Source organism: Amphiura filiformis, chromosome 4 (assembly GCF_039555335.1).
Source record: "Amphiura filiformis chromosome 4, Afil_fr2py, whole genome shotgun sequence".
NCBI classification, from domain to species: domain Eukaryota; kingdom Metazoa; phylum Echinodermata; class Ophiuroidea; order Amphilepidida; family Amphiuridae; genus Amphiura; species Amphiura filiformis.
The window spans coordinates 79,275,582-79,300,263 of NC_092631.1; the positions used below are offsets into that span (position 1 = coordinate 79,275,582).

Consider the following 24,682-nt stretch of genomic DNA (forward strand, 5'->3'; position numbering starts at 1 on the left):
GTACGTATGGACTGAGGAGTTCACTTATGTAGAGAGGAGCCAGGTTTGAAAGGGATTTGTAAACTAACAAAAGCATCTTAAAAAGAATCCGCTTTCTGATTGGCAACCAATGCAAATCTCGAAGGATTGGTTGTATGTGGTCGCGTCTTCTAGCTCCCACAACCAGGCGAGCTGCCGAGTTCTACACACGCTGCAGTTTTGCGATATCAGCATCTGGAAGTCCATAAAGAAGACAGTTACAACTGTCAAGTCTCGACGATATAAAAGCGTGGACAAGACGCTCTGTAGTAGTCTTATCGAGGTACTTCCTCAGCTGGCTAATTGACCGCAGTGCGTAAAGGGCTGTCCGACACACATTACTGACATGATTTGACATGGTAAGCTGGTTATCGATGAACACTCCTAGGTCTCGTACACCTTCCATAGGTTTAATGTCAGCAGTACCGACCTGGACAGAAGGCACAGACGTTTTGGATCGAAATCGAGACGATATATGCACAATTTCTGTCTTTGCGTCGTTTATCTTGAGCTTGTTGGATGTTGCCCAAGCCCGAATGTCTGAAACACAGGCTTCTATTGACGCGATGGCTTGTGTGCTAGAGGACGGATCAAACATGATATACACTTGTGTATCGTCAGCATACACCATTCCACTAATTCCATGAGCATTCAGAATATCTTGCATTGGACCAGAGTACAAAATAAACTGTATTGGACCGACCACAGATCCTTGCGGAACACCGTAGATTAGAGGATGGTTCTCAGAAACAGTCTTGCCAATGACAACTGATTGGTCGCGCTCAGAAAGGTAAGATCTGAACCATTCAAGGGCAACTTCAGTGACACCATACCTTTCCCTCAGCCGAGTTAGTAGCATGGTGTGATCTATGGTGTCGAACGCGGCGGATAAGTCCAAGAGAATAAGAAAAGCCTCCTTGTTGTCATCCACCGCTCGTAGAAGATCGTTTTGCACACGTACCAGGGCCGTCTCTGTAGAATGATGTTGTCTGTATGCGGACTGAAGATTGTTATGAAGATTGTTATTATCGAGATATTCCTGCAATTGGGCAGATACCACGCTCAAGAATCTTGGATATGAAAGACAAGTTTGAGACGGGCCTATAGTTCTTGAGGTCCTCAGGATCGGCATTGTTTTTCTTGAGAATAGGACGTATCCTTGCTGATTTTAGTGCACGAGGTACAATGCCAGCAGAGAGGGAGCGGTTTATAATGCTGGTAATAACTGGTAATAACACATCAATACAGTCCTTCAGAAGAGCAGTAGGAATAGGGTCGAGCATGCAGTATTTTGTAGGGGCATCCATAATAACTTTCCGCACAGCATCTTCGGAAAGTGGAGTAAAAGAGTCAAGTTTGCTTTCACACGAATTGCAGATGTCAACAGACAGGCTAACCGAAGATGTTAAGTCCAACTCCTCCCTGATGTTTTTAATCTTGCCAGTGAAGAAGTTGGCAAAATTGTCCGCTACATCGTTGTCTTCACCAGAAGGACGGACAGGGCGGGATGAACCATGCGACATATTGGCTACCTTGCGAAAAAGTTGGCGTGAATCGCATTCAGCAATTTCAGCTCTGTAGTAGTTCGTTTTAGCGTTACCAAGCAATTTCCTGTATGCTTTGCAATCCTCAGAGAAAATCTGACGATGAACTTCGAGGTTTGACTTCCTCCATCGCCGCTCACTGCGACGCTTTGCACGCTTAGCTTGCTGAAGATCTTCTGAGTACCAAGGGGTGTGGGGTCTAAGTATCACAGTTCGCGAAACCTCCGGTGCATGCTTGTCCAGAATATCGCCCAAGACTTCGTTGTACTGGTTCATGTAGTCATCAAGATCGCTACAAGCCTCAGTAAGCAATGATGAAGATCGTATATCTTGCTTAAAGGCCTCAATGTTGATGCTGCGCAGCTTCCGAGACACAACCTGCACCCTTGTAGACTAGGTTTGGACAGCTTCAGTTTACACAAAACTGCGAAGTGATCTGACGGCATACTTTGATCAACATCAACATCAGACACAATGTCATCCACACCACAAGTGATCACAAGATCCAGAATATGGCCATGTATGTGCGTAGGCCTGTCTACAAATTGTTGCAGATCAGCTGAGTTATGCATATTCAGGAACTTCCGGGCGTCGTAATCATCAGCAACATCAAGATGAAAGTTGAAATCGCCAGTTACCAGAATGCTCGTCAAGATATTAGGAAACGTTCCATCAGGTTTGAAAAGTCATTGAAGAAATCAGATGTTTTCAGTTTATTTATCTTAGTAGGACGAGGTCTATAGATGACAAATAATCTCACTGCTTTGCTACCAGATGAGACAGTTAAGTCCATGTGCTCGAAGGATGCATAAGTACATTCCTCGTTCTTTGTGATCTCGAACCCCTTGCGCAATATAATGAAGACACCTCCACCAGTTCTCTCCTTGCGTGGAATATGGTGAATGTCAAAGTCACGCAAAGCATTCTCTAGATCTGCCAGCGCACAACTATCACGGTTACTTCCAGTCAACCAAGATTCAGTGATGGCAAATATATCCAGTTTATTGGAAATGATGAAGTCAATTACGGATGTAGTGCAGTTATCTTTCTTTATTACAAGCCGACGACGAACGTCGGCTTGTTCTGTCTTCTTCCAATTCTTTCTTTCTTCTTTCTTCTTTCTTTCTTTCTTCTGGCTACCAATCAAAATGCTCTAGCTCCGCCAGGCATTGGCCGATTTCAACCATATTTGACCCAAATGACCAATGGGTTAGGCAAAACCTTCCATTTGACTTTGACCTGGCTGTGACCTTTGACCTTGACCTTATGGTCAAAAATGTTGATTTCACAAAAAAATGCTACTCCTTCCACAAATTACATGCAATGATCACGTGACTCATGCATATGAATCAACGTTAACCAGTGCTCAAAACTTGTAAACAGATTTGAGGTCAAAGGTCATTAAGGGGTCATTTCGGTAAAAGTCTGAAAAATTTGTAAAAATATTCAAAAATCACTGTCTTTACAAATTACATAGCAGAGAGTCGCCATTATCACACATGCATCGCTAATAGCCAGGGTCTTTAGGATGCCTACAGTTTTGGGGTCAAAGGTCATTAAGGGGTTACTTCCGGTCAAAAACCAAAATTATCAAAATGTTCAAAAAAATTTTATCTCAAAAGATAAACAGATCAGAATAATATAACCATCATACATGAATCAGTGTTCCCTGATGTATGCATGGTATTTTTATTTTGGGGGTCAAAGGTCATTAAGGGGTCACTTCCTGTTTTTAGCTGAATAACTTCAAGAATTTTTATCTAGAGAACTAAACATGATAGAATTTTTTAATTAAAATTGGAACAATGCATTTTATCGGTTATACGTAAGGTTTTTTTCATTGAGGTCAAAGGTCATTAAGGGGTCAAAAGGTCAATCAAAATTTAAAAAATCAAAATCCATGTATAAGTTCCGATTAAGCTGAAATTCACCAGGAATATTTTTTATGACATCCTAAGCACAATGCAAGAGCAGTTGACCCCATCCGTGACCCAAGGGTCAAGTTATAGGGGTCAAAGGTCAAATTTCGAAATTGGTCCAATCGAGCTCAAATTCAACAGGAATTATTCTTACGACATTCTAAACATGTTAAAAATATTTATGACCCCAAAGGTCAAAGTTTATGTGTCAAAAGTCAAATTTCTAAATTGCTCAAACTTGACCCATCAACAGGTCGGCTTGTGTGTCATGTCTCGCATGACAATTTCTATATAGCTCTTGTTGATCTTGCATTCCAGACGGCAAAACGGCAGTTTAGTTGAGTAGAGTAACTGCGGTTATTTTGACATTTAACCAAGTTAGAGGGGTTTGAACTGGTTAAAGGTTTGGTTGACTGATTTCTTTGAGTTATTATCGGTTTTATTGAGCGAATCTTATTCATACCAGCTCTGCAATCACGCTTCGTTCGTTTAGCAATGTTCAGATCCACTAGTCTTGACCAAGTCTCTTTATTACAATGGGTGTTTATCACACCTTTTCCGACGTCGATGAGCAAATCTCTGGTGTAAGTAATACGACACATAATTGAGCGCAGAAAATATAATAAGTCCGAAAAAGTCAATAATTATACACACAGTAGTACACAGTATACAGTTTATATAGTAGCAGTTCAATTCACGATGCAAAGACGATAAAATATGATAAAAGTCACATTCTCAGCAACAAATCATGGTAAACGAGTGTCCTTCGTGATCACAAAAGTACTTACATAACATCAAAAAGAGTTAAATAATGTAAATCAAGGCGAAAACAGTTAAAATATCACAGAAATTGTGGAGCGAAGTATAAAGCGTGGTGCAGCCACTGGAGGGCGCACGATTACATTGCTACACTGGTGATAGTAGATGCAACGTTATTATCTTTTTTAGAAAGCAAAATGGTACATTTACATCTTGTGTAGATAGCAATGCCACATTTATAAAAAAAAATCTTATTTCCTTTTTTCTTCATGATATTGCAGGTATATGTTTGAAGGTGGTACAAGCTTTGGTTTTTGGGTTGGTGCTAACGACAAAAACATGGAATATAAACCTCAGTGTACTACATATGATTATGATGCACCGCTCACTGAGGCAGGGGATCCAAATGAGAAATACTTTGCTATCAGGGATGTGATTAGCAAGGTAAGTTTAATGTATGGTTGATGCATATATTTGTGTATATTCTCAGTCATCCAGGTATAGAAAATATCAAGTTGATTTAATTAAAATCTAGTCAACTGGACTTACTATTTTTGACTGACGACGTTTCACATCCTATCCTGGATCCTCAAGCATCTGATTTTTCGGCGGTGACCCCGTCACGGGTCACTGACCAATCGCCGCCGAAAAATCAGTATTACAGTTTCTTGGTTGCCATAACATATTGTTGCACTTTGATCGTATAGTTTGTGTATGATGTATCATTCAAAGGCTAGTAACGAAATGATTACATACAATAATGCCCTCCATTTTAAATTGAATAATAAAGGTGACTGAGATGTGAATATAATTTGCCATAGGCCAAAAACTGTCAAACCAAATTTATAACAGGATGAACATTAGCCTCGGAGACATCAAGCTACATTTTCTGTTTATTTGTTCTTGTTCATACAGTACAAGACAGTACCTCATGGCCCAATACCCCCAGCAACACCAAAGAAATCCTATGGGATAGTTACCATGGAAATGATGGACTCATTATATGATGCACTTGACATTATCTCACCCAATAAACCAATCAGAGCAACTTATCCTGTCACCATGGAAGAGGTTCAACAGGTAAGCTTACTACTATGATACAGGGTTGTCAAACCTGTGATTAATTGGTAGCCTAAGTAGTTGACTTTTTACTCTTCCCACATCTCAAAAATAGCCACTATGATTTTGTGTGTTTAGGGTGACTTCAGAGCTTGAGCAGAAAAAGTTATATCCCCTCAAATCATAAAATGATTTTTGGATTCACAAAAAGTTCAATTTTAAATAAAAATGGACTCAAATGTCCTATAGTTATTCATTTCTGACAAGTTCAACTTTGGGCAGATTTTTGTTGATGGGGTGCCAACGGAATGGGCTGGAAATAGTGGCAACCCTGCAATCATATACTGCTGCTGAAAACTAGAAGCATGAAATATAGCCTAAACATAATGCTTGTAACAAGGTTATTTTATATTTTTCATTTTGGTCCAGGAACTCTCAAAGTTGTAGATTTAGTGTGTAGAAAATAATGTTTAACAAAGTAACGCTGCACCTTTCATTTTTATAGTTGATTTCTACTAAATTCAATCTATCGAAAGCAGCCGATCTGCATTAATCTAAATCTGCATTACCTAGCGTAACACTTCCTCACAAGAAAACAAAAGGATAATAATAGAATTTCTATATTTTATTTTCAGAGTTTTGGCTTCATTTTATACAGAACCACACTAACAAAGGATTATTTTAAACCTGTCAATTTATCAGCACCAGGTGTCCATGATAGGGCATATGTATTGATCAATCAGGTATGTACATATAATGAAAAAAGTTGTCATTTCTCCTTGTTCATTTTCATGAATTTGTACAGTTGGGTTGTAAATAAATCACAAATGCAGTTTTCCCAGATATCTTGGGAATAGTTGATTTGTAGGCCCTATACTGTGCACACTTCGTTAAATTATATTATTTAGCCTTGGAATACAAATAAACCTTTTGGGTATGAGAAACAAACACAATTATTGTCACTGATAAAAAGTAAGTCAAATAGTATACATGCAGCATTGTTTACTAAAGGCTGAAATTGAACTGTAGAAGTGGTGATGTAACAGGATTAATTATCAAAAAACACCTGCGATTTTATGCTCATTTTGTTGGAGCAGGTCAAATATACATAATGTAGATGAATTGTGTGTAGAATAGATGTAACTATGTATGCAATGTAGCTGATTGTGGCATTATTATCCACAGTAGATGGCAATGTGGCATTTGCTATCTCCTGTAGACAGCAGTCAGCAATGTGGTATATGCTAACTCCAGAAGATAGCAATGTGGCATTTACTATTTAACATGAGACATCAATGTGGCATTTGCTATCTACTGAATACAGCAATGTACTTGGCACTTGCTATTTTCAGGAGATAGCAATGTGGCATTTGCTATCTACTGAAGACCAAAATGTGCTTAATGTGCTAATTTTCTTGATTTTATTTCTCCATCTGTAGTCACCAGTAGGCATTCTTGAGAGACTTGGACCCAATAGTTTCAACATCACCTGTCAACAGAATGATACACTGGATATCCTGGTGGAAAATATGGGGAGAGTTAACTTTGGGATTGGAATCAAAGACTTTAAGGTATGTCATGTTAGGTACATGCTGGTAAACATTAATATTAAGCCCCATTGCACAAGTATATGGTGCGCATTGGAAAATAACTTCACACTACCTTTTGTTTACATGTTTGCCTAAATCAGTCTTGCTGGAATCTTTATTAGGATCACCATCAGACAAAGACTGAGAGTCTCCTACTACAGCAAGGCCTACAAAAGTTGGTGATTGAGAGTTGTAAACACATCAGGCAGGATTAAACACCTAGAGTGGAACCTCGTTAACGCAAAATCCACCAGGCCTTTTTGTGTTATCAGGATTCTGTGTTATCAGGGTTCAATAATGTAAAAGTAATTGATGGGACCATGGGGAGATGAGACTGTCAATCAGGTCACACACCGTCAAGTAGATTACAGAATTAATAGGATGTTATGCAATATTCATAAATGGTATCAATATTCATGAGGCAATGAACCAATAGCAGTGGATTTTTGATAAGTGCATTTTGTGCATTGACTTTTCATTGGTCACATCACATACAGAGCTATAAGTTCAATACCATATGTTACACAATATCAAAAAGATTGGCATGTAGAATTTACCAAAATTAAAACTTTGAAGTGTCTTCTTTATCAAAAAAATAAATTAAAAGGGCATTTCGTGATCCACAGCCTCATCCCCCCCACTTTTCTCAAAAAAGTTGAGATTTTTATATCACTGGAATACTCTGGCTACATAATGTTTATGTACAAAATATTTCTTGCAGATTAATTCGTTTAGCAAAGATATCCTGAAATTTGAATTTTGTTCTGGTGCACCAGAACGAAATTACAATGTATTCTATGGAGCAGTGTAATACACATAATCATGCATAACTCGCAAACGCAAAATCGGAATCAACTGAAATTTTGGGAATATGCTTTTTTCGAGGATATGTACTGAAAAATGCCATAAAAAGAGGATGCTAGGATCACGAAATACTCCTTTAATATAGCAATAAATAAATTTTAGGCTAAATCTAAAACCAGTATTGTATAGCTCTGTATGTGAAACACTTTTGTCAGTTTTTGTATAGAACCGTATATGTGATGTGACCGACATTTTGTCAATGCGCAGACACTAATTTGCATTCGCGTCTAAAAACGTGATGTTCATGCATCTACAAAGTACTGGCTCGGTCAGTTTACTTACGGGTGAGCAATTGTGGGATGCCAATGGATTTTTATATTCCTTTTATTTTGGGTAATTTGGTTTTATGATCGAGATTAAGGACTGATATGATTTTGTTGATGTCCAAATGACAAAAATCAATGCACTTGCCCTATAATAAGAGTGTGTGCATTTTTCATTAACCTGTAAATAATCAGTTGTATTGTTTTCTTTTCAGGGCCTTGTGAGTAATGTGACACTTGATGGAATCATCTTACAGCCTTGGATGATATATTCATTAGATTTAGACAGATTAATACCAAAAGCCTCATTACCAAGGCAACCAGTAGCCAATCAGCAAGCTGGTCAGCAGCAGGTGCCTACATTTTATGTCGGTAGCCTACCAGAGATTACTATACCACAGGATACTTATTTAAAGATATCTGCTAAACATTGGTCAAAGGTAAGAGGATAAAATACAAAAATGGAATCTGTTTGAAATCATCCTTTTCACTAATGTTCTAATCCTACAGTGCAACTAACCCATATAAAATAAAATGAGCACCTACACTACTAGATCTCTGTTGCTGCCAACAGGCCTTGCTGTTTGAGGCTAGCGATCGCTCTCGCTCGCCACCGCTCGCCCAAACTCGATTTCTAGTGAGCGTTTTTTACACTCGCAATAGACACTCAATATCGCTCTCTACGAATCATCCCAAGTTTTAGTACTACTCGATTTATCGTAAAAAAGCCTTAACCCATGAGAACGAAAGAGAGGTTTTCAACAGTACAATATTGCATTTCACATTGGTATGCCTATGAATGATTTTTTCAAACCTAGACGTGATTGCACCCAGTCAGTGTTATTTATGCAATGCCTGTGTCGGCTAGCCAATTGCTGGTATAATTGGTAAGAGGCTAAATTTACAAACAAAATACTTTAAAGGAGGATTTTGTGATCCCTAGCATCCTCTTTTTATGACATTTTAAGTAGATCTCCACGAAAAAAGCTCATTCTCACAATTTAAGTTGATTCCGATTTTGCGTTTGCGAGTTATGCATGATTATGTGTATTTCACAGCTCCATAGGCCACTGTTGTAATTTCGTTCTGGTATACCAGAAAAAATTCAAATTTGACGATATTTTTGCTAAACGAATTAATCTGCAAGAAATTTTTGGTACGTAAACATTATGTAGCCAGAGGTTTCCAGTGGTATACAAATCCCAAATTTTTTTGAGAAAGTGGGGGGATGAGGTTGTGGATCACAAAATGCCCTTTTAATAAAGCGAAAATATTGAAGTTGATCAAATAATATTTTGATCATATGGCAAGTACTAATCAAAACATTTCAAATGCTGAAATGTAGAAAACTGGATTGGATACAATCATAGGCGACATCCCCCCAAAAAAAAACCGAGAAGAAAAAATAAAGCAATAATAGACATTTGCATCTTCCTTGTTAGTCAGAAAACACAGTGATTTGGGCCAAAATAGGAAAAATTGCAACCTTTTGCGCGCTTCGAAAGAAATTCTAAGAAAAAAAAATAAAGCAATAGCTGACCTCTACATTTTCCTTTTTAGCCGGAAAACACAGTGACTTGGACCAAAATAGGAAAATATCGCAAACTTCAAAAATAATTCTGTGTAGAAAAAAATAAAACAATATTTATTGACTTCTACATTTTCCTTTTTAGCCGGAAAAACAGAGTGTTTTGGGCCAAAATTGGAAAATATTGCACACTTCGAAAGCAATTCTATGAAGAAAAAATAAAACAATATTTATTGACTTCTACATTTTCCTTTTTAGCCGGAAAAACAGAGTGTTTTGGGCCAAAATTGGAAAATATTGCACACTTCGAAAGCAATTCTATGAAGAAAAAATAAAACAATATTTATTGACTTCTACATTTTCCTTTAGCTGGAAATAAAGAGTGTTTTGGGCCAAAATAGGAAAGAATAGCAAACTTTTGCGCGCTTCGAACAAATATGCTCGCGCCCTTACAGTTTCCGCAGCCACTGGATACAATACCGAGAGGAAAGATGGCAAAGCTCGCTAGCTTCATTCATACTGGAGAGGATTCAACCACTACCTAGCATCATGCTAGCGAGTGATTAACCACTCGCCTTGAAAATCTAGACGGCAAGGCCTGTGCCAACCCCAAAGTTACACTGCTGCCCAGCTACTTTGTGACTACTCTAGTGTACCAGTGCAGTCCATACCAGAAAACTGCACATGACCAGCTCCAACAAAACCCGGAACAAGTCGCCAGGCATGTTTTTGAGTTATAGGCCTTTAAAGATGACCTTCTCATAAAAACAAATCAAAAACCGAGTGGACTTTCAAATCCTTGAAAGTACTTATTAAAAAGAGGTTTATTAGGAAACTAATTAGCCCATTACTCAGAATAGCAGTTTGACAAGAATATCAAGGTATCATTTACAAAATTATCCATATCTTGGAAAGTATTGATGCTATGTATATAATTTTGGTATCATTTTGAAGCTTATTGTCCAGTGCTTACATTGTTATTCAAATAATGTCCAAAATGTGACTTGTTCCTGGTTTTGTCAGAACGGGTCGCATAATGTAAAGAGCAGCAAGTCACAGCCTGGCACAAACAGTTACAGAACATGTAATTCCTAAACCCATTTTAAGTTTCAACCCCACCGTAACTCTGCCATAGAATATCATGTTAGAGTATAAAAAACATTGGGCTTAAACTTATGATGGGTTTCAGGATTTTAATAATGTGTCACAACTGTTCATGAAATCAATCAATGGAAATGCTTTATTTTTGGCAGATTGCAGCTTTCTACATTGTGGGGAAAAAGACACTCATCCACTTTTAATATGTTATGTTCCTCAGGCCATCAATGTACACTATTCAAAATAACATTTAAGGATTAACATTGATCTAAAACAGAAATAACATTGCAAATCAGCTGAGTATCATATCATTCAGTAATATTCAGGCAACAGAACACTTGCACTACCATGTACTGAAATCCCATGACATTGATAAATACTTTTCTCAGCACCATGAGACCAGAGAGAATGCAAATTAGGATTTGATTTTCAGATTCTGATCTTTCAAATTGTTTGAGAAGTGTAGTTTTTGGTTCATGCAAATCAAATTTTCTACAAAAAACTTTTAATCTCAAATTGTTATTCATCTTTTCCAGGGCCAGGCATACATAAATGGATTCAACCTTGGTCGTTACTGGCCTACAAAAGGTCCACAGATAACCTTATATGTACCAGGTCCCATCTTGAAGCCTAGTCCAGCTAACAATACCTTGGTGCTATTTGAATTGGAATATACAACATGTGGTGATCCTGATGCTAGTGAGCCATGCATGGTAGAATTCATAGACACACCCATACTAAATGGGTCTGTTCCATCAAGAACACAACAGAGAGTGACTTATTATGAGACTTGTTTCAATTGTTGGGGATATTTATTGGCAATGGGATTGATATGTGTTTCCATGCCGATTGTGATGATTCTATTGAAGGTTTCAAGCAAGAACGTGGACAAAGTGAAAGTGGATGTCCCGTATGGAAAGATATAATATTGTGACTTGAGCAAATTTTACTCTTTATCTTAATCTTTATGTGCACTGGCTGCCCTGGGTAAAGATTAAAATTTGCTGATTGTATCAACCCAGAGAACTTGGTATAATAATTTCAAAATTGTGACTTGCAAAATAAACATATCAGAAAAAGAAAGTCTCCACTCAGGGGCATAGCCAGAGGGAGCCGAACCTGCCCCCACATAAAGTTTTCAGGGATAAAATTGGGACAGCAAAGAGCAAAGTGTCCTTAAAATGATGGGACAAAAATTGACAAATGGGGATGAAAATTTGGCTTTGCCCCCTCACACTAAAATTCTGGCTACGCTATTGTCCCAACTAGTACGAATGATTATAACTTTGAGTAGAATTACTAAAAACCAATAAAATTGATATGAATGTTTTGAGGCTGCAGCATGAATGATACCAAACTTGTGAAATAAAATTGGAATGATTAAAAAATGAATGATAGAATGAAATTTGGTGTGATTTAAAAAGTTGCAGCTTTGTATAAATGGATATGTTTAAATGGTCAACCATGTGAATATTGAAATTACTGAGATCAATGTTGGTTCTTATCTTTGGATGATACACACGGATTGGCCACTCTTGAACATGGCAGGCTGTGAAATTTCACACCACATAATCTGTTTGAATTTACAACTTTTCATGACCCATAGCTTCATCCCTCACTTTTCTCATGCACAACTCGCAAATTACCGTATTCATTCCAATAGGCGCTTAACAAAGTCATTTTGGGTGGGCGCTTATTTTTTACCTAGTTTACCTAATTTTTTCGTAAGGTGTGTTGAATAGAGACAAATTTACGTATGTAAAAAAGGGTCCTGAGGCGTTCTAGTAGCTTTTCTGATGTAGAAAATGTATTGCAAGTTTACACAGGACTTGTAGTCCTCCAGCTATTTCACCGTATCGACGTCTATTTGTCACCTCAACATTGATGGTACCCTTTATTAGCAAATTGGAAATTTCCTGGGTGGGTGCTTATTAGGGCACGGGTGCTTATTGGAACGAATACGGTATATAAAATTAGAATCCACTGAAATGTGAATAAACTTTTTTGTGGATATCTACTCAAACATACCATAAAAGAGGATACTAGAATCACAAAATACTCTTTGAAATCATTAATTTTTTAATCAATACGATTTTTTTACATGAATTTGGTATACTGCAGCTACAAAATTGTCCACATGTTCATATCAATCTTATTGCTTCTTATTATTTGTGACCATTCCAACAGTGGGGACTTTCTTATTTGGAGGTGTTTAATAGGAGACTGCAGTGGAAGAAATACACAGAAATAATTCTATGAATAAAATGTTCTGTTCTTTTCAAAACTTTATTTTATAAGTCACAGACTTGACCTTAATCTTTCACACAGGCAGTGTGAATTTCAAATGGGGTTACCTGTATGGGTGAATCCATTTGAAATTTACACCCATTGTGTTGGAGTATGTCTTGTATAGTAGGACTTGAACTGGAATAGCTCTATAAAAAAGATTTATTTCAAACTAAGGTGTTCATTTTATTAGAACAACATTTTGCACTGTACTTTTACTGATCTTCAAAACTGCTTTTAGAGTTTAGTTGAGAGTAACGCCATGTTGTATTACACAATGGCAGATTTGAATCGTTGGATTATATGCGGTTGCATCCCCAGCATACAGACAAATTGCCCTTCTACATGTATGCATGTATGCCCCACAGGATTAGGTTACTGCACACAATCTGAATCTGCCACTGCGAAATCCAACATGAACTTGAGATGAGGCATATGTTATAGCTACCAAAGTAAACCAAGGAGTACTATTATTGTGTACTCCTATCATTGTATATCAAAGTACACCACACCACAGGTACTTGTTTTTAATTTCTTATTTAAAGCCATAATGTGCAATCTTGTATAAAATTGGTTAATTTATTTCAAACCTTATATGTTTTGCATATTTGTAATGTTTGCACATGCCCCAAATTACTAAATGGAATCGGGCAAATTTGTTATCAACAGGACAAATTTAACATGTCATATTCAGACATTGAGTCCAAAAAAACTCTGTGTTAAATGGCCAAAATAGCCAGTGAGGTTTCTTTCACTTTACCTTGTTATTTTGGCTTAAAATTTACAGAAACCTTTCCTGACAGTTTACTAAAATTATTTCAGCATTTTGAATAAAAATGAATACGGTATAACAAAATTAAAATTTGATGGCAATCGTACATTATGGCTTTATTCTGGGTGAATCACTCAGTTATTTAGGCACTTTTCTCATTCTAATTGTTGTCCTACTCCTTTTCATATATGTACATAATACATCTTAATATTGGGTATTTCTCAGAAATCAGATATTTATTTTTGAAATGTATATTTTCAGGTAAAATTTTATATTATGTACATTGTATACAGTTTGTCCCGTTGAAAATTACCGCATACTTCTATTTTGTTATACAAAGTCCAAAGTACAGACTGAAATCAGGAACTTTAAACAAGAACTTGTAGCACAAACTGTTAGTTTCCTATAAAAGTGCACATTGTGTTTGATTTAGTTCAGTGGCAACATAATGCATTCCCAATGCAACTCATTCCAAGTTTGCCCATGAGCTTCTTCTTAGTGCTCATTCTAGTCAGATTGTTTTATGTTTCATTTGTTTATTGTTTCTTGATATCATCTTAGCTTTCTGTAATTCATGTTGAGGTATCTTGTCTTATTCCCAAGCTCTAACATAATATTGGTAAATACAGTAAGCCAAATAATTAAGGTGCCAGTTATGTTCACTCCTGTATATCCTAAACAAAGACAAATATGTCAAAATTAAAACAAGCAGCAAATATTTGTACTCTTTAGCTCTTATTTAAGACCTTATTTGTTGAAATTGGTTGAGAATTAAAGAAATGGTGATCTAAAACTTAAGGAAGAAACGAAATCACATTTTGTGCTCTATCAATGAAAGCATGACGCTAGTTGTAACATGGTAATCAATGGAAGCACTGCCCCAGTTGCATCTTCCTTGGGTTTTGGGATTGTTGTTTCTTTATTTCTTTAACAATTTCAATGAATGAGGTCTTAACTTCGAGCTAACAGATGCAGCTATTGACTGCTTGTTCCAATGATGACATATCTGTCTTTAGGATATACTGGGGGTGAACATTTCTGGTTTGGTACCTTAATTCTTTGGCTTACTGTATATTAGATTAACTATCTCTCTGGAGAATATTACATTATGCATTAACTACAAAATGCTTCATTTTATACATACATCACCTTTACATGGGGAGTAATTAGTTTGTTATTTTTATCCTATCAGACACACACTTTCTCAGATTTGACCCAATTATTTATATATTCATTTGAGACGATTACAAAATGAGATCCATTTTCCAATTACGAGATACACTTTCCAATATATGTATTATACAGCACTGTCCTGTCCCATTACAACTGTCCTACATTATAACATGCTCAGGAGAGATAGATTATAAGATATTATACAGTATACCTCATCTAAAGATACTCGTCATCTAATATTTTCGCGCGTTGTAATTACGCGGAAATCGCAGATTGTAATCTGTGCCGTTTGCATTGAAATTATTAATTTCTCTTCCCAAAATCGATGCTTTTAACCAACCAGATGACAAGAATCTTAAGATTTGGTACTATATAAAACAAATATTGACTGCTTTTTTATTCGGGGAATGGTTAAATATATAGGCCCGCGGTGATCTCAAAACCATGACTATGCCCATCAGCTACGCCTCGGGGCATAGTCATGGTTTTGAGATCACCTTGGGCCTATCATTTTAACCATGCCCCTCATAGCAGTCAATATTTGTATACTGTGTGATTAATTATGATTGTTGCTGGAATCGGCCGCTGATACCAATCTTGAAAATCTACAAAAAAGTTTTTACACCCGTTTTTACACTGTATAAAAAGAAACAGACCCTAATTTTGGAAATTTCAGAAAAAAAGTGTTGTTTTCTTTTCTTTGGAAATTTTCGACATTAAAAGTTTTTCAAATAGTTTCTTCACACTTTTAACTTTTTAAACATGAATGAAGTGATACATGAGAAATATTCAAATTGCATAGCTGGCCTTTTATTAAGCTAATTAGGCATATATATGTAAATGCTCTATGGAATTTAAAATTTAAAAAAAATCTGACCAACCAACCTTGTCTTCCAAAGAGGGCAAGGACAAGCAAACCATTTATTTAAACTCTTACATGTAATTTTGTTGTACAAATGTATGCATATTAAATTTGTTGTAAAATATTGTAAAGAGGGAAATTTTCATGGGGGTTTAATTTTCACGATTGGAGCTTCAACCATGAAAATAACACCTCACGAATATGTGCAACAATGTATTACAAGTATTGAGCAGGACTTGGCAAGCGCGAAAATAACATTTGTGAAAATGTCTCTTATTCTAAATTGCAAAAATAACTGCTCGCGAAAATATCCCCTTTTACAGTACGGTATTTAATGTTATCATAGGAATCATCATGCTAAAGTCACTTTTCTTTTTAAAATTGATATTAACAAATAAAACTTCCAATATTCTGAACATGATTATACTGTATACACAGCCTTGATGAATCTCTTATTGAAGTTTTACAATAGGGCCATTCCAAATGAATTACACACACCCCCTATGGAAGACATTGCCTTTATCTTATTATTCACATAGAGTGTGAATTTCAAATGGGGTTACCTGAATGGATGACTCCATTTGAAATCCACTCCCCATGTGTGGTAGATTAGGGACATGTCTTCCAAAGGGGGTGTATGAATTTATAACTGGATTAAGCCATTTTCTGTTTTATAAAATACAAGGTACATTTTGTAGTCCTGTGTTTTGATCAGCGTGTTGGGATAATTTTGATTTTGCAAATTTAGATGCACACAGAAACAATCCTTCAAAGAAATACAGTACTTTGTCATTTATAACTCCATAGTTACCGTATGTATAACTGGAGCCCCTTCAATTAACTCACAAAAGATTCCTTTAATTTGTGAGTTAAGGTTATCTGCTTCTCAACCCTCGATTTATAAAGTAAAGCGCCACTATTATAAAAGATGTGATTTCACTTTCAGGATTGTTTCAAGTGTAGTTCTTGATGTGCACCGACCATTTTGTGATTAACCCATTTAAGGGTTGAAAGACGCCTTGTTGAGATTCTGTAACCCACTTAGTCATATACTATGGATTGTATGGAACATTTAACTACACATTTCCAAAAAGAAAACTTTTTGTCCATCAATATTTAGATTTTGGAATCAAAGTTCATATTTTTGTGATTAACCCATTTAAGGGTATACGAGATATTGTTGGTCAAGCAGCCCAAAAAATCAATTTTCATTATCTGAATCAATATATTATTGAAAAATAACACTTTGATGTTTTGCAAAAGTGCATTCTACAAATCATATACTTTGCAAAAGTGCATTCTACAAATCATATACTTTGAAAACTTGCTTAATTTATTGTTGTTTAATGTTTGTTTGTTATGTATGTTTTACAAAAGTGTTGTTGTTTTAGCCCTCTTTACAACATAACTCAAGAACCACAGGACCTACAAAAGTATATCTGTGATATTTGAATTCTTCTACACACTTGCTATGAAATGATCAGTGCAATTTTTGCCAAAGCTCACTACCATTCGCAAGATGCTGTGAACTACCAAATCGCAACAGTTTAAAATAGTTGCTAACCTTAAGGGTTGAAAGAAGCTTTGTTGGGATTCTGTAACCCACTTAGTCATATACTATGGATTGTATGGAACATTTAACTACACATTACCAAAAAGAAATGAACTACACATGTACCATACCAGGATATAACTCCACTGAGTGAAGGTTAAGGTCATTAAACAAAGATGGAAATTGGATGTGATGAAATCAAATCATCATTTTGATTAAATTGGCAACAATCACATTTCCATCGCAAATTGCATTTTGCAATGTCAGGACACGAACGATCGGCCCTCATGAATAGGCAGGAATAGACAGCATACAAAGCATGGGAACTTTGACTCTTGGTGAATAGTCTGTATTAGTTTATACTTTATGATAATAGCTAATACCTATAGTTAACATCCTAATCATCAGGAAGTTTCTCCAAGACTTTGAAATGATTTGTCAATGATCTTTCCTCATCTTCAAAATGAATAGTCTCTGTTACATCTGCCCCAATTCTTTTCAATGTTTCAACAAACATCCTCTCCTCTTCCCCTATATGGGGTCTGTTCTTATCTTTAACCTGATAAGGAGTAACATGAACATGAATTGTTGTCTTTAGTTTGGTAAGATCATGTAGAACTTGTTCATTTGTAATCCAGGTGTCAGTTTCTTTGCTATGTCCACCATCTAACCAATACCAAGCTGATATCCTTTCTATGAATTTCTTCAGCTCTGGATTATCTTCAGCAAGGTGTAGTTCATGCAGAAATTGGTTGAGTACAACACAGCCTTTGCTGAAACCTATTATCACAATTGGTAAGTCTGCATTAATGCCCTTACTGTCCATGGTAGAAACAGGTGACTCATCATTCTCACATGGATCACTTTCAAGTTCACAAACTTGCTCTTGTTTAGTTCCATCCAAATGCTCATTCACAAGAGTTACCGCTGATCTTAAGAGAACTTTTAGATGCAGCAATGCATCATGGTTATCTAAGTTTTCAGGTGCTCCAAGGAGGTTTGCAGTGAGGAAGTTATCATAGCAACTAAATATCCCATCATGCATCTTGATTGGTTCTATAATCCAAGTCCATGCCTGTGGAAATTTGGATGCCAGTAGTGTTGCTGTGTTCTCATAACACCAGTCTGTCCATTTATTGTTGCTAAAATGGGACGCCATCTTGTCTCGGTAGTTCTGAAAGTAAATTAAAACTTGAAATTTACACATGTACATTGCAAATTGAGTATTCACTGAAAAAAATGACACCCAAATATGACCTGATCTTAAAAAGCAGACGTTTTGACAAAAATTCAGGTATTTTGGAAATTGCTCAAGCAGCATGTTTAGAACAAATAAATAGAGTAGGCCAAGTATGTTGATCTTTTGTTCAAGGCTAATCGGACATACGGTTTATAATTATAATACACACATTTTAAATTTTTGTATTGATTATATATTGTTTTTATCAATAATCAATTTTGTTAAAGAGAAAGCCCCCCAGAGCAATTCTTCTAGGGTGAAACAAACCTAGTGCCTGGTTATCAAATTAATAAGTGACAAGGTTATCTCTGAATTTGACAGGTGTTAATTGGTAATGTTATTGCATCAATTAGCACCTGCCAAATTCAGAGGTAACCTTGTCACTAATTAATTTGATAACCTTGTCACTAATTAATTTGATAACCAGGCAGGTTTGGTTCACCCTAGAAGAACTGCTCTGGCAGGGAGGGTTTCTTCTTTAAATTTTTTAATGACCTAATAACATTTATAATTTATAAAATATGAAAATGTTCATTATTTTTGCCAATATTTTTTTGGTTCCAAACTTGGTCAAAGTGTTCATAATAACTTTCAGGTATTACATGTAAATATATTTATAGGTTAACCCTAACCGCCTAAGGGTGTTTTGGCGACGGGAAGGGAAAGTAGGAAGGAATAAAGAGAGAAAAGAAGGAAAGAAGTTGTTTGCTCTGGGTGGGATTCGACCCGAGATCCCTCGCATGCCAGGCACTGGGTCGGCGACACTTTGTCACGGGTCTTGGGCTTCGCTGGCCAGCGAAACCGTGCCTATATATCACTTAGGGCGATTGCATCATCACACCATGTGGGATGCATGCACGAACAGCGCATATCAAGTAGTATTTTGTAGTATACCGTCCTGTTAGGGTTAATGAACGTGTATTACTTGTTGGAAGAGAAATTAGACAAAATAATGCACAGCGCTGATGTTGATGCACGAGCCCTGAAGGGGGGAGTGCATTAGACGCATCAACATCAGCGCAAGTGCATTATTTTGTCTAATTTCTCTTCCAACTAGTAAGGCAAAAAAAAAAAAAAAGTTTGTCCCAAAAAAAATTGCAAAAAAAGTTAAGAGCTTTGCTTTTTTTTTTTTTTTTTTTTTTTTTTATGCTTGCGTTTTTTTTTTGTTTTTTTTTTTTTTTAGCCTGAGACAAATGAAAATCACAAGACAGGTATTGGAAAACTACAAGTGGTCTTACAATGAAAGAGAAGCAACAAATTTACAATGTTAATATTCTGTAATCAAGTAAAGTATCAAGTATTCTTGCCGAAAATACGGGTTACAGCTTCACCGACACCAACTCATTTTTTAGGGCATTCAGAGTAACCGAATCGGCGCACCGATGCAGTGCCCAATTCCTCAGCACAGTCCCCTGTTTTAACTATACTGAATCTGAACAATCATGTTGAAATAAACGGTAAAAAATTCGTTAAAAAACAGCTACAAAAAATACAAAAATTTATGAAAACAACATGGCTTCACTCGATCGCAGAGTTCTCCGTAGTCTAAGTCCTTTTATATTGCATCCACTTTGCTTCGCCGGCTTTACGCTCCGTGCCGTTGCAAGGATGGCGTGAAACTAGCGAGACTGAGGCTACGGTGTGGGTTACGGGCTATCTGCAACACTAATGGCATACGCGCTGCCTGACATTTTCGATGGTTTTCTGACATTGAGGAATTCATTTTTACTACGTTGGTCGAACTATCGGGAACCGGAAAAATCGGGAAAAAAAAAAAAAACTTTGAAAAGGCGGTCAGCGCGTAGACAAACGCGCTGTATCGCTTTCACATACTTATGCGCGCGGGTTCGTGAGACAAACCTTTTTTTTTTTTTGGCCTAATACGTGTTCATTAACCTATTTCATACACAAGAAGAAAAACATGTGATATTTGCTGTTTTTATAACAAAATTATCACTAAAAATATTGGAAAATAGAACCAAATATAAATGCATCAACCCGCCCAAAAAATGAATCAAACCTACGAGACGCGAACGTGCGCGAAAACACTGCGCGTAGTATGCAGAGTGCAATTAGACACAATCAATGCATGGTTTGGATTTTTAAACGCTTGCTCTGATTGGTTCTCGCTATCTAAGAGTGTATGAAGCATAATTAATTAGCTAGTCACCCTAATTTGCAGCATTAATTGCAAATAAGCTCATTAATTATATGAATGCAAATTAGAGGGTGGCTAGATAATATAATACAATTATAACATACCATATTAAATTAGACACACTTTGACCAAGGCAAAATTCTGCAAAATAAAAGTAGGGCCTACCCTGAACATTTAATGCATTGCTTTTGAGCAAAATATAGAAAATTTTGTAATAAATAAAATTATATGGCTAGCACTTAAGTCTCTGTTTTAACTCTGTTTGGTGTGTATCTCATCTGGAGCTATCTTCACGGGTAGCTTCAGTATAAAGAAGATTCCTTTGAGTAGGATTGTTGAGTTAGAAACTGTTTAAATTTTTGTAAATCAAAAATTTTTTACTCACGAAACTGAGCTTTCGCCATTCTTGATCATCTGCCAATGGCAAAAGCTCAGTTTTGTGAGTAAAATTTTTGGATTTGGCTAACAAAAAGTTCTATTTGTGTTTCGATGGGTTTTTTCTTCTTTTTTTTAAAGTTCTAACGAAAAGATGCGGAACCCCAAATGGAGGTGGGCGTGGCCTTATGAATATGATTATCTCTATCATCATGGCACATCATTTATGATATAGTATACAAATATTGACTGCTATGAGGGGCACAGTTAAAATTATAGGCCAGAGGTGATGTCAAAACCATGACTGTGCCCGAAGCGAAGCTGAGGGATTGGTCATGGTTTTGACAACACCGAGGGCCTATAATTTTAAACTGTGCCCCGAATATTAAGCAGTCAATATTTGTTTTATATACCGAATAATATAGATTCTTCTCATTTGATTGGTTAAAAGATTTCCTGACTGACAAGGCCTACAAGCTTTTAACTGCATAGGCCTAAGTAGGCTTAAATGCACACAGTGCATGCAAGAGCAAGGGTGCATAATTTGGACCGATACCTACCGATTTCATATCTAAAACAACCCTACCGTTTCTGTGCTAACATCACACACTGCCGAGTCTCCAGGTCGTAGTAATTTGTCTAAAAAGTGACATTTGGCAGGTATAAATCCTTGACATGCAACAGATTGTAAACAATCACTGTACTCACGGCGGCCGGTGAAAGATCATCGTCAAGGAGAGGTCAAATTCATTGCGAACTGTGACCGCGATAGTCTCAACACTCGTAATCAATGCCGGCCGTATAGTGGGTGCGCAATGTATACGAAAGCGATCTGTGTATTCGGGTTGCGAATATCCAATTATTTTCCGGGATAGAATCAACTGTGCCCGGGCACAGTTGTTGTATGACGTCATCTTGATAGAAAAAGGGGGCACAGCTATTTTAATGACTCCACTTTTAACCAATCAGATGAGAGGAATCTATACATGTATGAGGTATATAAATGTTCATATAATACTTTTCTTGATCAATACATAAATATATATTTACCAACCTGTACATCTCCAGGAAAGAAAATAACATGTTTTCTCTTCAAGTTTCCTGCAGATTTGCCTGATACAAACAAAATGTTATTCAGTTGTTCATTGTGGCCTACAACTCCCTGTAATCGCAGCATGTTGTCACTGTAGTACTGGACGCGCTTATGCAGTGAGCTCATGGAAGTCTGTTTACAAAATACACTTGGCAATAACAGATGATATAAAATATTTCTCTTGAATATCATGGGTTTGGCCTTCTGCCTAGATTTTAAATGTAATTTTTATCATTTAAAAACTGGAGCTCTCTTGTTGTTCTTCTGGTGTGTTGACTGTTATTGATTGGAAATCAAAAACCTCCGGTTTGTACATGTAGGAGTTCCTAGCTCCATTGAGTATAGCAAGTATATTCAGCTCAGTCACAATATGTGAACTCGCAAAATCCGCATTTAAATCAAAGTAGTTGCATTGCAATGATTTAGCCAACAACAGTTCACAGGAATAGAAAATATTGAAGATAATGTCAAGATGGTTGGAAGGGTCAGACTGAGGAAAGCTGGGGCAGAGCAGCTAACAGTTTCCAACTTGCATCAGCATTCAGCAATTCAACACTGATAGAGCACCAACCTAATTTAACTTATAATAATCTAGCCTGACGAAGAATATGTAAACTTATTTGTTGACTGGGATGATTGTTTCAATATATTTCTGTGGATCATGTGAAATTACTCGGTTCGACCACCTCCATCATTATAATTCCATAGTCCCCGGGCTTCATTTTCACAGCTGCTATCGTCGCATAAAATTATAGGCCTTGTAGTAGTAGTATTGTTCTTGTTAGCTTTTCTTTCATGGAACCAATTTTCCAAACGTTTTGATATTTTTCCTTGCATTGCTCTTGAAATTACTCGACCATCTCCATTTTTTTGAAGTATCAGATTCCTTAATGCTTCGTTTTCACACTTGCTATCGTTACATAAAAATATTCGCCTATCGTTTGTTTTGGCTAATTTGTCGTCCAATTCTTTTCTTACAGGTACTGCTTCCCATTGTTTCAATCCGTGATCTTCATCAATCATGTCATTCGTGGCAGGGTGGAATTGTTTCGTTATTTTTCCGTGGATTTCTCTTGAATTTACGTTAGTAACTCGACCATCTGCATCCTTTTGATGTAACAGATTATTCAAGTAAAAAAGACAAACGAAAAGTATAACGACAAACAAGAGGAGGGGCAAAATCGTCTTACTCCGAACTGATAAGCTTATCATTTTTAAGCGACATTGGACCGGAAACAAAATATCGTATTGCTGGTCAAAGGTCGTACAAGTAATGTCTTTAAAAAAAAAGACATCAGGATATATGATACAAACTCGGGATTAAAAAAGACCATCATCATGACCGCAGGCTTAACCCCGGGTAATTAATTTATTAGGCCTATTCTATTTTACCAAATGAAACATAATTAAATGCCAATAAAAGTCAATTTTATTATTTGGTCAATTTTAGAAGTATAGAGACAAAACGTGCGTTTTAGGGTGTTTTCCGTTTACCGTAACAATCAAGCCCAAAGACTTGTACCAAGGCCAATTTCAGGTTTATGCACAGAGGTCCACTATTAATATATCTTTGGGTTTATGCATTCTAAATTTTGGAAAACACATTATTTTTGTAATATCTTTCAGCTAATTACCCGGCCAATTACCACATAGGCCTATAATATTAAATTATGATCAAACTCATAGACCTACTCCAATGCTTAGACTTGTGCTAAATCATGCAAAATTGCATGTTTTTGGCCCATTTCCCAAAATAAGTTGTAAAACTATTTATAAAATTCATATTGAGGCCTATGTCTAATTGCCTAATATACCGTAAAATGGGGTAACTCCTTGGGCACTTTTCAGAGTTTCTAAACCACTGCTTCCAAACAAAATCAATTATATTTCTAATTAACTCTTTTCTGACATTAGGGTTCCCCACTAGGCCTACACTTTGAAGTTGAAAAAGATTTATTAATAATTTTGTAAGGGAGCCCTAGGGGTTAAAAATAACCTGACCAAAGTTATCCCGCATTTGGGGCAACTTTGGTCAGAGTATCACATTCCATGAAGGAAAAAAACTCAAAAAAATTGATCTTCGCTGTATATGGGCAAGTTGTTGTTTTTTGTGACATTTGACCCTTTTAAGTTGTTTTAAGGTAAAATAATGTAAGAAAGCTCGCATAGGCCTACTATTATTACTTGGTTATATGTCTATCTTCACCGATTGACAGGTTATATTTATTTTTGTAACTTGGTTTTAGCCAAAACGTTTTGATAACATTAAATGTCCAGTTTTATAAAGATCATGAAAACTTTTAAAACATTTTGTATGAATTCACACTACCATATCAAATTGTAAGCGCTCTTTATTTATTTAGCAAAGTCATTTAGTTCATTGAATTTACAACTTTTTGCACAATATTTGCAATTTAAAGAGAATTGACCATTGCTCATTAAAATGAGGCTAATAGGCCTATATTGCCCGGAGGGGGTACTTACATGTAAATGGGGTATGGGTATGTGCGGCGGTCAAGGGTCCCTTTTT

The 24,682-nt window shown here is 36.4% G+C and overlaps 2 protein-coding genes across 2 annotated transcripts in view; one reads left to right on the forward strand and one right to left on the reverse strand.

Moving 5' to 3' along the window:
* LOC140151475 (uncharacterized) overlaps window positions 1–11,947 on the forward strand; it is a 47,494-nt gene extending 35,547 nt beyond the window's left edge. The window contains exons 22-27 of the mRNA XM_072173828.1: window positions 4,522–4,684; window positions 5,156–5,320; window positions 5,935–6,042; window positions 6,739–6,870; window positions 8,231–8,455; window positions 11,178–11,947. Of these exons, the coding sequence (XP_072029929.1) occupies window positions 4,522–4,684; window positions 5,156–5,320; window positions 5,935–6,042; window positions 6,739–6,870; window positions 8,231–8,455; window positions 11,178–11,567 (1,183 nt within the window). The 3' untranslated portion in view covers window positions 11,568–11,947. The remainder of the gene's footprint in view (window positions 1–4,521; window positions 4,685–5,155; window positions 5,321–5,934; window positions 6,043–6,738; window positions 6,871–8,230; window positions 8,456–11,177) is intronic.
* Window positions 11,948–12,908: 961 nt separating this feature from the next.
* LOC140151476 (mitochondrial protein C2orf69 homolog) lies at window positions 12,909–23,402 on the reverse strand. Its single transcript, XM_072173829.1, has 2 exons — window positions 22,114–23,402; window positions 12,909–18,460 (listed from the first exon to the last, which is right to left on the reverse strand). The coding sequence occupies exons 1-2, from the start codon at window positions 22,342–22,344 to the stop codon at window positions 17,684–17,686; spliced, it is 1,008 nt and encodes a 335-aa protein (XP_072029930.1). The 5' UTR covers window positions 22,345–23,402; the 3' UTR covers window positions 12,909–17,683.
* Between the last annotated feature and the right edge of the window lie 1,280 nt (window positions 23,403–24,682).

Excerpts from the sequence above, each read along its gene's own strand:
- LOC140151476 (XM_072173829.1), bottom strand. The coding sequence starts at position 22,344 with ATGATATTCAAGAGAAATATTTTATATCATCTGTTATTGCCAAGTGTA. Across the intron at positions 18,461-22,113 it reads TCTTTCCTGGAGATGTACAG|AACTACCGAGACAAGATGGC; the intron begins GTTGGTAAATAT and ends ATTTACTTTCAG.